Source organism: Lagenorhynchus albirostris, chromosome 6 (assembly GCF_949774975.1).
Source record: "Lagenorhynchus albirostris chromosome 6, mLagAlb1.1, whole genome shotgun sequence".
In the NCBI taxonomy this organism is placed as follows: domain Eukaryota; kingdom Metazoa; phylum Chordata; class Mammalia; order Artiodactyla; family Delphinidae; genus Lagenorhynchus; species Lagenorhynchus albirostris.
Window position 1 is genome coordinate 9,023,983 of NC_083100.1, and position 15,352 is coordinate 9,039,334.

General features: G+C 35.4%; 1 protein-coding gene across 1 annotated transcript in view; it reads right to left on the reverse strand.

Moving 5' to 3' along the window:
- LOC132522023 (nuclear body protein SP140-like protein) overlaps positions 1-15,352 on the reverse strand; it is an 87,352-nt gene that overhangs the window by 49,975 nt on the left and 22,025 nt on the right. The window contains 1 exon segment of the mRNA XM_060151889.1: positions 658-820. Coding sequence (XP_060007872.1) covers positions 658-820 — 163 coding nt within the window.

Sequence of the window (15,352 nt, forward strand, 5' to 3'; positions counted from 1 at the left end):
AGCTCCAGCAACACCTATTGCTAAAATTAACCCAAATTCCAAGAGTCGAGAAATAGCATAAATAAAATAAGTAAATAAATGGAAAAAAAAAGATTCCCCCCCAAAAAAAACCATTGGAGAAAGAATAGCAAGCATATACCCCCCAATTTGTCCTAACAGGACATCAATTCCCTGTGGGTTTTAATGTTCTCAGATCTAACTATTTAAATTGAAGTTCATTGAAAAGAAATGCTGTGTCAATTATTATTTCATTAAATCATCTCATTTAAATTATTCATCAATTCATTAAAATTCTTTTAATTCTTAGTTTATGCTCTACTGTGTGCATTCCTACAAGGAATTAAACATCTGTGGAGCACACCTGCTTCCGATGCAGCCTGTCTCCAGTGCTACTCACCTTGATGCCAGTGGTCACTATGAGCACCATCCCTTCAGTTAGAAGCAGGACTGTCTCCAGTAATGCCTGTTTCTACTCTCCCTCTCCTTTTTTACCTTACCACAATACTTGAACAATTGCAAAAATACTTGAAAAGGTCTTCTTCTCATAGGACACTCCTCAGTTAGCTACTTGTGCCCTTACTTCTGCGTTCAGGTTATCAAAGCATAACTTAGTATGGGGCTAGTTTACCAGATTGTGATATAATAAACCTCACTTACTTCATACATTATATTGGTGATGAGCTCACGGTCACGAAGACCCTCAAAGAAAGGAAATGCCTTTTTTATTGCAGTTGAAATCTCCACTTTATATCTTTTGAATTGCCTGAATACAGTCTCAAAGATATGCCTGTCGTCTGTGTTCTGATTTCCTATGGATATCCTAGGGAGGAAGAATACCATGTGAAAACGGTCATCAATATTCCAAGATGCTTGTGGAGGCTGTAACATTTTATATATAAAGGATAGGTTGTAAAGAACCAACATATATAAAATAAGTGGTTTCAGTAGAGACCAGAATAAATGGAATTGAAACAACAAACAATGATATAATTGAAGAAAGTGAGGAGGTTAAGAAAGACTGAAGCACAGGACTGAAAAAGTCCATTCCAGTCTGTCCCAATTAAAACCATTGTAAAGATATCTCCCCTTATCTGGTATATTTTTTAATTAAAAAAATTTTAAATTTGTACAAAATCAAGGTGGAATAAACAGAGGAATGAAAACAATGGAATAAAAAATCTAACCTTGAAAAATGTTTCTTAATTAATAACTAAGAGAAAATAAAACAAGATGTCCCCTCCTCTGATCTATAACTGTTAAGAGAAATACCATCTTGTATTATAAAACTAGTTCATAAATGATAAGATGTGGTTAAGAATATGATACGGATAAACTGAGAAATTCACAAGACTATCAGTCATTTCTTCCGGGACTTCTACTTTGTGTTAATATAAATCTTTCTGTGTTATTGTTTTATATAGTGAATCTTTCTAGACATCTGAATTTCAGAAATTGCTGCTATTTTCTGTGATAGTAATTTTAAACCTCAGCCTTTAATTCTGGTTCTTAGGTGATTATTTTATTGCTCTGATAATGTTTTAATCAATATTTTGTATTCATAAGAGTTATGAAGGCATTAGGATTCTTTGTCAAACCAGAAGAAAATTATTGTCACTTACCAGTACCCAAAACCATCAAAGAAATGACACATTATTTTGTTGAATTCTGCATAAAGAAGTTTCTGATTAAAGACTGCAGATTGAAGAGGATCATTTGTCTTTTCTTTTATTATCTCCCCCCCCCTAAAATGCTAATGAAGGGATTGGATTCACAATGACAAGGAGATTGTCAGGGGGCAATGAGCAGATGAGAGATTGCTACCGAAATCTATAAGACAAAAACTGGTCAGAGGATCACTAATTACTGTTGTAGGTGGAGGATGCTCCCAGAGGTCAGAGAAGCAACCAGTGTACCCTGCAGCACCTGGAGAAGCAGTGGAGATCACAAGGGAGACATGGTGCTGAAAACTGTTGTGTTATTTGACAAATGAAGAACAGAACAACACACCCTTCACCCCTCAACTTGCCTCCTGACCACTTGTGCCCAGGCAGCCTCTCAGAGGGAAACACTGCTGTCCTTTCTGTCACCATATGTTAATTTTGCCTGTTCCTGGATTCCATATACATGAAAATAATACAACACATGTGCTTTGTGTCTGACTTCTTTTGCTCATCATCCATGTTGTTGGATGAACAGAAATTTGTTCTTTTTTATTGTTGAAGGTATTCCATTGTGTGGACCTACCATAATCTGTTTATTCATTTTCCTGTTTATGGACACTTGGGTGGATTCTAGTTTGGGACTAGTTTGAATAAAGCTGTTCTTCTTGTACAAGTTTTTTAGTGGCAAGATGTTTTAATTTCTCTTGTGTAAATAACTAGGAGTGGAATTGTTGGGTCATTGTGTAGGAATATGTTTAATCGTTTTAGAACCCATCAAACTGTATTTCAAAGTCTATGTTTGACCCATTTTAGTCTATAATGTATAATGTGATATCCCCATATAGTTTTAATTCGTATTTCTTTAATGACTGATAATATTGAGCACACTTCTGTATGCTTATTGGCAATTCATAATCTCCTTTTGTGAAGTGTCTTTTCAAGTCTTTGGCCCATTTATATTATTAGATTGTCATTTATTATTTACTGATGTGTAGGAGTTTGTATATATTATGGAAACAAGTGTTTTGTTTAATATATGCATTATGAATATTTTTTCCCATTCTGTGGTTTGCCTTTCATTTTCTTGACCATGTCTTTTGACATGGTTAAGCTATCATTTTCTTCTTCTGTGGCTAATAACTTCAGTGTACTATTTAAGAAATCTTTGCCTTCCCCAAGTTAATGAAAATATTCAAAAAGTAATTTACAGTATAAGCATGGATCTATTTCTGGATTTTCTATGCTGTACTATTTATCTGTTTGTCTATCCTTGTGCCAATAGTATATTGATTTGAATACTACAACTTATAGTAAGTTTTGAAGTCAATTAGGAAAATATTGTCTTGGGTTTTCTAGGTCTTTTGTTTTTCCACATATTTTTTAAATTGGATTTGTCAATTTCTACAAGAGAAGCGTTTTAGAGTTTTATAAGGTTTGCATTGAATTTGTTGATAAATTTGGTGAAAAGTGACATCTTAACAATATTGAGCTCTAATCCATTTATTTATTTTTCCTTAATCTTGCCAGAAGTGTTTACAGCTTTCAGTATAGAAGTCATACACTTCTTTCATTAAAATTATTCTTAGTTATTTTATTGTTTGAGGGGGCTACTTTAAATGATACTGCTTTTTAAATTATTTCTAACAATTGTATGAACATAGAATTGATTTTCAGAAACATTAACCATGTATTCATGACCTTCCTAAATTCATGTATTCTAGTAATATATTTGTAGATTTCCTTTGGATTTTATAGAAAAAAACAATCATGTCATCAGCAAATAAAAGTCATTTTTTTTATTTTTGTTGATACGCGGGCCTCTCACCGTAGTGGCCTCTCCCGTTGCGGAACACGGGCTCCGGACGCGCAGGCCCAGCAGCCATGGCTCACGGGCCCAGCCGCTCCACGGCATGTGGGATCCTCCCGGACCGGGGCACGGACCCGTGTCCCCTGCACCGGCAGGCGGACTCTCAACCACTGCACCACCAGAGAAGCCCTCTTTTTTCTTTCTTGTTGCACTGGTTAAGAGTTTAAATACAATGTTGAGGAGAAATGGTGAGAATGGAATCCCTTGCCTTGTTTCCAATGTTAGAGAAAATGCATTTAGTATCGCCATCAAGTATGATGTCATACACACGCACACAACTGAGGAAGTTTCTGTTTATTGCTAGTTTGCTGAGAGTTTTATCATGGACAGACGTTAACTATTATCAAATACATCTATTGAGCTATTCATATCGTTTTCCTTCTTTATTCTTTAATTTAGTGAGTCACGTTGATTGATTTCCAGAGCTTCCTCTTAATTAGAAGCAGATAACCACAGGTCAGCAGACATTTGAAGAAAGTCTCCAATATCAGAAAGAAAGAACAACATTAAAAAAGAGAAAAAGTTGCCCCAGGAGAAACAGAGATATTGTAGGTAACAGGAGAAACTTCCAAAACCTCTAATATTTTTAGAGAGATTTGAGAATACATATTGCACCCCTGGTTACAAAGAAAAAAGAACTATCAGAGAAAGAGATAGTGGCATTAGATATATTTTTAAATTGATTTTTGGAAATTTACTAAAATGGTTGTAAAATAAAGTTGGGGAAATTTCCCACAAAATTAAATGAAGATATTAAAAGAACAAAAAAGAATAAATTTGAAAGACAACATAGGAGAGTAAGATTAATTTAGGGGTCTAATAGCAACCTAATTAGAGTCAAGAAAGATGTGCAAGGAAATGCAGAGGAGGACCACATCAAGAGAATTATTTAAGGAGATATGTACCAGGGAGTAGAAGGACACGGATTTTGTTAAAAGGACTTAGAGAAATGAATTTTAAAAGAACCAAACCAAGGCATATCACTATGAAATGCCAACATCTAAAAAACAGAGAAGAGCTTAAAATATTCCAGAAAGAATTAAGAAACTGGTCATTTGTGGAGGAATGATGGCAAGAATAGCTTGAGACATCTCATCAGTAACAGATCTAGCCCTTCAAAATACAGAGTGAATCAGGACAACTTCAGACATGTAGGGCTGAGAAATTTTACTTTACAAACATCCATTTTGAGTGTTTTCCTAAAATTTTCTTTATTTCCTTTATGCATATGTCAATACGTATATTTAAGGTTTAAAAATACAGTTTATACATGCTCTAAAATTTTTATGCAACCATTATTTTCCTTTCCATCCACATCACTGTGCCCACTCCTGCATAATCCATTTTAAGCACCTTGCATGTATTCTTTCCTAAATTCTCCATAAGCATATAAATCCATCTACCTATTTCTATAACCTACCCATAACTTGCGGGGGTTTATTCATCATATTATATTATAATATTATATAATTTTCTTTGAATTACAAATTGCCTTCTGCATCAAATTTGTCTTCACATTAATACCTTGCAAAATATTCTCTAAGTCATCTAGTGTGGTTCTAGCTTGTTTATTTATTTATTTTGTCAATGTATAATATTGAACAGCACACACCCACTCTTAGGAAAATACAATATGACGGATTTTGGAAAAACAGGGAAGTAATCCAGTAATGAGGAAGATGTGAAAATTAGAAACCAGTGGGTTCAGTAATGGATGCAAGTTGGCAGTCCAGTAACAGATGGAGAACATGAACACCTCAGATGGAACAGGTGATGATTAAAGCATATAAATAAGTGCAATGAATGACAAAAATGTCATAAGGGAAGGGAGAAGGGAATTGGGAATAGTCTGCTATAGGGTACCTGTGCTACAGGGGAAGTGGTATAAAATATGTATTGCAATCTCTAGACAACCACCAAAAACATTTAAAAAGAAGTATAATTGATATATTAATAGAAGACTAAGATGGGCTCATATAAAATGCTAAATTAAAGCTAGAGAAGGCAGAAAAAGAGGGGGAAAAAAGAGACAAAGAACAAATACAATGAATAAAGAACAGTTACAAACATGGTAATATAATCCAGTATATCAATAATTACTTTCAGTGTGAATGGCCTGAATACTCCAATTAAAAACAGAGATTGTCAAAGTGACTGAGAAAACAAGAACCAACCTTATATTGTCAATAAGAAAAAAACAAATATGAAGACATGGGTTAAGAATGGAGAAGGAGATACCATGTCAACACTAATCAAAAGAAAAATAGAGTAGCTATATTATTTCCAGAGAAAAAAAGACTCAGGACAAGAAAAAATATTAATTAAGAGAAAGAGAGCATTACATGTGATAAAGGGGTCACTTCTCCAAGAAGACATAACAACCCTTAATGAGGTATTTACACATGATAAACACACAGCATCAAATTGTGTAAGGGAAAAATTGATAGAACAGTAATAGAAATAGACAAATCCACTATTCCAGTTGGATACATGAACAGCCCTCTTTTAGTCATTTATAGATCAAGCAGGCAGAGAAACCATAAGCATATAGTTGACCTGAACATCACTACCAATCAACTTGATCTGTTTGACATTTTTAGAATACTCCATCCGACCACAGCAGAATACACATACTCCTCAAGAACACATGGAATAATCACCCTTACCAAGATAGAATACACTCTGGGCCATAAAACACATCTTAAATTTAAAAGAATAGAAATCATAAAAAGTGTGTTCTCAGAAAAAAGAATTAAACTACAAATAAATAACAGAAAGGGGTGGGAAATTCCCCCCAATACACGGAGATTTAAAAATACACTCTTAAATAACACATGGGTGAAGAAAAAGTCTTAAGAGAAATTTTTAAATATTTTGAACTGAACGAAAATAAACTAAACTACATTAGTAGTTTATTGAAATTTGTGGGATCCTGAAAAAGTAGTGACTACAAAGAAATGAATTCCACTGAATGTATATATTATTATGTATATATTAGAAAAGAAGAAAGATGTAAAATCAATAATATAAGTTTCTCCCATTGGAAAGTGGAAAAAAAAGAGCAACTTAAGCTTAAAGCAGTAGAAGAAATGAAATAAAAGAGCAAAAAGCAATGAAAGAGGGCTTTCCTGGTGGTGCAGTGGTTGGGAGTCTGCCTGCCAATGCAGGGGACACGGGTTCGTGCCCTGGTCCGGGAAGATCCAACGTGCTGCAGAGCGGCTGGGCCCATGAGCCATGGCCGCTGAGCCTGCGCGTCCGGAGCCTGTGCTCCGCAACAGGAGAGACCACAACAGTGAGAGGCCCGTGTACCACAAAAAAAAAAAAAAAAAAAAAAAAAAGCAATGAAAGAGAAAATTCCACAAAACCTAAAACTTGTTCTTGGAAAAGATCAATAAAATTGATAAAGTTCTACCCAGGCTAACTAAAGAAAAAAAGAGAAAGAAGTCACAAATTACCAATATCAGAAGTGAAAGTAGGATCATCACAACTGATTTTATGAATATTAAAAGGATAACAAAGGAATACTCTGAACAAATCTGTTCCCCAAAATTTGATAACTTAAATAAAATTGACCAAATCCTAGACAGATACAAACTATCAAAACTCACACAAGGAGAAACGGATAGTTTGAATAGGCCTATATTTATTACAAAATTGAATTAGTAATAACTTTGAAAAAAAATAAGCACTAGGCCCAGGGGATTCCACTGGTTAATCCTACCAAATATTTAAGGAAGAAATGATACCCATTCTCCACATTCTTGCCCAGAAAATAGAAGCAGAGAGAACACTTCTTAATTCCTTCTATGAGCCCAGCACTACTGCAATACCCAAAGCAGGTAAAGACAAACTACAGATCAATATCTCTCATGAATATAGATGTAAAAATCTTCAAGAAAATATTAGTAAATTGCATCCAAAAGTGTAAAAAAAATATAGAGCATGACCAAGTGTAACTTATTCCAGATATGCAAGCCTGGTTCAATATTTGAAATCAATCAGTGTAATCCACCATATCAACATGTAAAAGAAAAAAGTTTGGATGATCATATCAACTGATGTGGAAAAGTCATTTAACAAATTCCCTCACTTTATCATGTAAAAACCCCTAGAAAACTAGAAATAGAGAGGAACATCTTCAAAATGAGAAAGAATATCTATTAAAACATCTATAGCTAATATCATACTTACTGTTGAAAACCTGCACACTTTCCTCCTAGGATCAGAAACAAGGCAAAGATGTCCTCTTTCACTATTCCTATTCAACACTGTACTAGAAGGCACAGCTAGTGCAAAAAAAGGAGAAAAGGAAATTTAATGTACAGAGTTTGGGAAGGAATAAAACTTTCTTTGTTTGCAGATAACATGACTCTTTATGTAGAAAATCCCAAAAATTCACATGCACACAAAATCTGGAACTAATAGTTAAGTATAGAGAGGTTGCTGGACACTAGGCTAACATACAAAGATCAATTGCTTTTGTATATACCAGCACTGAAAACTCGGAATTTGAAATGCATTAAGACAATAACATTTACAATAGCACCAAAAATATTAAATACTTAGGTATGAATCTAACAAAATATATACAGAATGTATATGCAGAAAATTACTCTAGAAAGAGAAGAATTTTATTTTGCAAAATAATATAATAGTAACTACTTTGATATAAAATTTCAAATTATATAAACAGTGTTGAGCTTAGTGGTAAAGGAAAATTCTTATTAATTTATTTTTTAAACATGAAATTCGAACAATATGGTTTCAAATTCACCACTAAAAAATACAGAAACATAGATTAAAAATTATTTTGAAAATAACCACTGGTTGAGTGAAATCAGACTCTAATAAAACCTTATGAAACACTAAAAAATAATATAAAAAGGAAATAGAACTTGCATCTTTAGAGAGTAAAAAATCAAGGAAAATAATAGGAATTTAATAACTAACAGAAAAAAATGTATGAAAAATACATTATTAAAAACACTAAATGTAAATGAAAAAATAATGGTATCAAAAGGCACAGGATTAAAAATAGAATCCAATAAGAGACACAAGAAAGACAAAGTGACAAAAAATTTGTTAAAATCAAAGATAGGCAAGTTATGGTATTCAGATATAAACAAAATAAAAAATAAGGGTATTTATACTCATCTCAAAGCAAAATTAAAAGAAATAATGGGGCAAATGTTTTATGAATATTGAGAAACAATTCACCTCTAGTGTTTGACTCTTCACATATTCAAAAAATGATCAAAATATACAGGCTCTGGAAAAATTAGCAAGAAAGATTTATTATTTAATCTTGTGACCTAAAAACAGAGAAAATTTTCTCTCAATGTCCTTTAAGTGCATACAATACAGATATAATCTTGACCATAAATGAAGTCTCAATAAGTTATAATCAGTAGATGCTAAATAGGCTGCATGTTAAAGAAAATAAACCACACAGAGTTTTATAAAACAAAACAAGGACTAAGAAAAAACCCACAAACCTCAAGGGTCAGTAAGTGGTGAGAGCACCAGAATCACAACTACCTGCTGGACAATCATGAACAGGAAGATACTGGAACTCACCAAAAAAGATACTCCACATCCAAAGACAAAGGAGAAGCCACAATGAGACAGTAGGAGGGGTGCAAAAACAGTAAAATCAAACCCCATTACTGCTGAGTGAGTGACTCACAGACTAGAGAACATTTATACCACAGAAGTCCACCCACTGGACTGAAGGTTCTGAGCCCCATGTCAGGCTTCCCAACCTGGGGGTCTGGCAATGGGAGGAAGAATTCCTAGAGAATCAGACTTTGAAGCCTAGCAGGATTTGATTACAGGACTTTGACAGGACTGGGGGGAAGAGAGACTCCACACTTGGAGGGCATACACAAGGTAGTGTATGCATCAGGACCCAGGGGAAGGAGCAGTGACCCCATAGGAGACTGAATCAGACCTACCTGCTAGTGTTGCAGGTTCTCCTGCAGAGGCGGGGGGTGGCTGTGGCTCACCACGAGGACAAGTACACTGGCAGGAAAAGTTCTGGGAAGTGCTCCTTGGTGTGAGCCCTCCCAGAGTCCGCCATTAGCCCCACCAAAGAGCCCCTGTAGGCTCCAGTGTTGGGTTGCCTCAGACCAAACAACCAACAGGGAGGGAACCCAGCCCTACCCATTCGCATACAAGCGGATTAAAGTTTTACTGAGCTCTGTCCAGCAGAGCAACAGCTAGCTCTACCCACCACCAGTGCCTCCCATCAGGAAACTTGCACAAGCCTCTTAGACAGCCTATCCACCAGAGGGCAGACAGCAGAAGCAAAAAAAACAACCCTGCAGCCTGTGGAACAAAAACCACATTCACAGAAAGATAGACAAGATGAAAAGGCAGAGGACTATGTACCAGATGAAGGAATAAGATAAAACCCCAGAAAAACAACTAAATGAAGTGGAGATAGGCAACCTTCCAGAAAAATAATTCAGAGTAATGATAGTGAAGATGATCCAGGACATAGGAAAAAGAATGGAGGCAAAGGTCGAGAAGATGCAAAAAATGTTTAACAAAGACCTAAAAGAATTAAAGAGCAAACAGAGATGAACAATACAATAACTGAAATGAAAAATACACTAGAAGGAATCCATAGCAAAATAACTGAGGCAGAAGAACAGATAAGTAACCTGGAAGATAGAATGGTGGAATTCACTGCTGCAGAACAGAATAAAAAAAAAAGAATGAAAAGAGGTGAAGACAGCCTAAGAGACCTCTGGGACAACATTAAATGCAACAACATTCGCATTATAGGGGGCCCAGAAGGAGAAGAGAGAGAGAATGGACCAGAGAAAATATTTGAAGAGATTATAGTTGAAAACTTCCCTAACATGGGAAAGGAAATAGCCACCCGAGTCCAGGAAGTGCAGAGAGTCCCTAACAGGATAAACCCAAGGAGAAACACGCTGAGACACATAGTAATCAAATTGGCAAAAAAAAAAAAAAAAAAAAAGACCACAAAATATTATCGAAATTAGCAAGGGAAAAATGAAAAAAAAGGTACAAGGGAAATCCCATAAGGTTAACAGCTGATTTCTCAGCAGAAACTCTACAAGCCAGAAGGGAGTGGTATGACATATTTAAAGTGATGAAAGGGAAGAACCTACAAACAAGATTACTCTAGCGGCAAGGATATCATTCAGATCTGATGGAGAAATCAAGAGCTTTACAGACAAGCAAAAGCTAACAGAATTCAGCACGACCAAACCAGCTCTACAGCAAATGCTAAAGGAAATTCTCTTAGTGGAAAACAAGAGAAGAGAAGGACCTACAAAAACAAACCCAAAACAATAAAGACAATGGTAATAGGAACATACATATCAATAATTACCTTAAACGTGAATGGATTAAATGCTCCAACCAAAAGACACAGGCTCGTTGGATGGATACAAAAACAAGACCCATCTACATGCTGTCTACAAGAAACCCACTTCAGACCTAGGGACACATACAGACTGAAAGTGAGGGGATGGAAGAAGATATTCCATGCAAATGGAAATCAAAAGAAAGCTGGAGTAGCAATACTCATATCAGATAAAATAGACTTAAAAAAAAGAACGTTACAAGAGACAAGGAAGGACACTACATAATGATCAAGGGATCAATTCAAGAAGATATAACAATTATAAATATATATGCACCCAACATAGGAGCACCACAATACATAAGGCAACTGCTAACTCCCATAAAAGAGGAAGTCATCAGTAACACAATAATAGTGGGGGACTTTAACACCTCACTTACACCAATAGACACATCATCCAAACAGAAAATTAATAAGGAAACACAACCTTTAAATGACACAATAGACCAGATAGATTTAATTGATATTCATAGGACATTCCTTCCAAAAACAGCAGATTACACTTTCTTCTCAAGTGCATATGGATAAATCACATCTTGGGTCACATCAAGCCTCAGTAAATTTAAGAAAATTGAAATCATATCAAGCATCTTTTCTGACCACAATGCTATGAGATTGGAAATCAATTACAGGGGGAAAAATGTAAAAAAACACAAACACATGGAGGCTAAACAATATGTTACTAAATAACCAAGAGATCACTGAAGAAGTCAAAAAATGCCTAGAGACAAATGACAATGAAAACACGATGACCCAAAACCTATGGGATGCAGCAAAAGCAGTTCTAAGAGGGAAGTTTATAGCAATACAACCCTACCTCAAGAAACAAGAAAAATCTCAAGCAATCTAACTTTACACCTAAAGGAACTAGAGAAAAAAGAACAAAAAAACCCCAAAGTTAGCCAAAGGAAAGAAATCATAAAGATCAGAGCAGAAATAAATGAAATAGAAACAAAGAAAACAATAGCAAAGATCAATAAAACTAAAAGCTGGTTCTTTGAGAAGATAAACAAAATTAATAAACCATTAGCCAGACTCATCAAGAAAAAGAGGGAGAGGACTCAAATCACTAAATTAGAAATGAAAACGGAGAAGTTACAACAGACACCACAGAAATAGAAAGCATCCTAAGAGACTACTACAAGCAACTCTATGCCAATAAAATGGACAACCTGGAAGAAATGGACAAATTTTAGAAAAGTATAACCTTCCAAGGCGGAACCACAAAGAAATAGAAAATATGAACAGACCAATCACAACTAATGAAATTGAAACAGTGATTAAAAATCTTCCAACAAAAAAACCCCAGGACCAGATGGGTTCACAGGTGAATTCTATCAAACATTTAGAGAACAGCTAACACCCATCCTTCTCAAACTCCTCCAAAAAATTGCAGAGGAAGGAATACTCCCAAACTCATTCTATGAGGCAACCATCACCCTGATACCAAAACCAGACAAAGATACTACAAAAAAAGAAAATTACAGACCAATATCACTGATGAATATGGATGCACAAATACTCAACAAAATACTAGCAAACAGAATCCAGCAACACATTAAAAGCATCATACACCATGATCAAGTGGAATTTATCTGAGGGATGCAAGGATTCTTCAGTATACGCAAATCAATCAATGTGATACACCATAATAACAAATTGAAGAATAAAAACCATATGATCATCTCAATAGATGCAAAAAAACCATTTTTTTAAACATCTTTATTGGGGTATACTTGCTTTACAATGGTGAGTTAGTTTCTGCTTTATAACAAAGTGAATCAGTTATACATATACATATGTTCCCATATGTCTTCCCTCTTGCGTCTCCCTCCCTCCCACTCTCCCTATCCCACCCCTCCAGGCTGTCACAAAGCACCAAGCCAATATCCCTGTGCCATGCGGCTGCTTCCCACTAGCTATCTACCTTATGTTTGTTAGTGTGTATATGTCCATGACTCTCTCTCGCCCTGTCACAGCTCACCCTTCCCCCTCCCCATATCCTCAAGTCCATTCTCCAGTAGGTCTGCGTCTTTATTGCTGTCTTACCCCTAGGTTCTTCATGACATTTTTTTCTTAAATTCCATATATATGTGTTAGCATACGGTATTTGTCTTTTTCTTTCCGACTTACTTCACTCTGTATGACAGACTCTAGGTCTATCCACCTCATTACAAATAACTCAGTTTCATTCCTTTTTATGGCTGAGTAATATTCCATTGTATATATGTGCCACATCTTCTTTATCCATTCATCCGATGATGGGCACTTAGGTTGTTTCCATCTCCCGGCTATTGTAAATAGAGCTGCAATGAACATTTTGGTACATGACTCTTTTTGAATTTTGGTTTTCTCAGGGTATATGCCCAGTAGTGGGATTGCTGGGTCATATGGTAGTTCTATTTGTAGTTTTTTAAGGAACCTCCATACTGTTCTCCATAGTGGCTGAACCAATTCACATTCCCACCAGCAGTGCAAGAGTGTTCCCTTTTGTCCACATCCTCGCCAGCATTTATTGTTTCTAGATTTTTTGATGATGGCCATACTGACTGGTGTGAGATGATATCTCATTGTAGTTTTGATTTGCATTTCTCTAATGATTAATGATGTTGAGCATTCTTTCATGTGTTTGTTGGCAGTCTGTATATCTTCTTTGGAGAAATGTCTATTTAGGTCTTCTGCCCATTTTTGGATTGAGTTTTTTGTTTTTTTTGTTATTGAGCTGCATGAGCTTCTTGTAAATTTTGGAGATTAATCCTTTGTCAGTTGCTTCATTTGCAAATATTTTCTCCCATTCTGAGGGTTGTCTTTTGGTCTTGTTTATGGTTTCCTTTGCTGTGCAAAAGCTTTTAAGTTTCATTAGGTCCCATTTGTTTATTTTTGTTTTTATTTCCATTACTCTAGGAGGTGGGTCAGAAAGGATCTTGCTGTGATTTATGTCATAGAGTGTTCTGCCTATGTTTTCCTCTAAGAGTTTGATAGTTTCTGGCCTTACATTTAGGTCTTTAATCCATTTTGAGCTTATTTTTGTGTATGGTGTTAGGGAGTGATCTAATCTCATACTTTTACATGTACCTGTCCAGTTTTCCCAGCACCACTTATTGAAGAGGCTGTCCTTTCTCCACTGTACATTCCTGCCACCTTTATCAAAGATAAGGTGTCCATATGTGCGTGGGTTTATCTCTGGGCTTTCTATCCTGTTCCATTGATCTATCTTTCTGTTTTTGTGCCAGTACCATACTGTCTTGATTACTGTAGCTTTGTAGTATAGTCTGAAGTCAGGGAGCCTGATTCCTCCAGCTCCATTTTTCGTTCTCAAGATTGCTTTGGCTATTCGGGGTCTTTTGTGTTTCCATACAAATTGCGAAATTTTTTGTTCTAGTTCTGTGAAAAATGCCAGTGGTAGTTTGATAGGGATTGCAATGAATCTGTAGATTGCTTTGGGTAGTAGAGTCATTTTCACAATGTTGATACTTCCAATCCAAGAACATGGTATATCCATCTATTTGTATCACCTTTAATTTCTTTCATCAGTGTCTTATAATTTTCTGCATACAGGTCTTTTGTCTCCTTAGGTAGGTTTATTCCTAGATATTTTATTCTTTTTGTTGCAATGGTAAATGAGAGTGTTTTCTTGATTTCACTTTCAGTTTTTTCATCATTGGTATATAGCAATGCCAGAGATTTCTGTGCATTAATTTTGTATCCTGCTACTTTACCAAATTCATTGATTAGCTCTAGTAGTTTTCTGGTAGCATCTTGACAAAATTCAACAACCATTTATGATAAAAACTCTCCAGAAAGTGGGCATAGAGGGAACCTACCTCAACATAATAAAGGCCATATACGACAAACCCACAGCAAACATCATTCTCAATGGTGAAAAACTGAAAGCATTTCCTCTAAGATCAGGAAGAAGATAAGGATGTCCACTCTCACCACTATTATTCAACATAGTTTTGGAAGTCCTAGCCACAGCAATCATAGAAGAAAAAGAAATAAAAGGAATCCAAATTGGAAAAGAAGAAGTAAAACTGTCACTGTTTGCAGATGACATGATACTATACATAGAGAATCCTAAAGATGCCACCAGAAAACTACTAGAGCTAATCAATGAATTTGGTAAAGTTGCAGGATACAAAATTAATGCACAGAAATCTCCTGCATTCCTATGCACTAATGATGAAAAATCTGAAAGAGAAATTAAGGAAACACTCCCATTTACTATTGCAACAAGAAGAATAAAATACCTAGGAATAAACCTACCTAGGGAGACAAAAGACCTGTATGCAGAAAACTGTAAGACAATGATGAAAGAAATTAAAGATGATACAAACAGATGGAGAGATATACCATGCTATTGGATTGAAAGAATCAATATTGTGAAAATGAGTATACCACCCAAAGCAATCTACACTTTCAGTG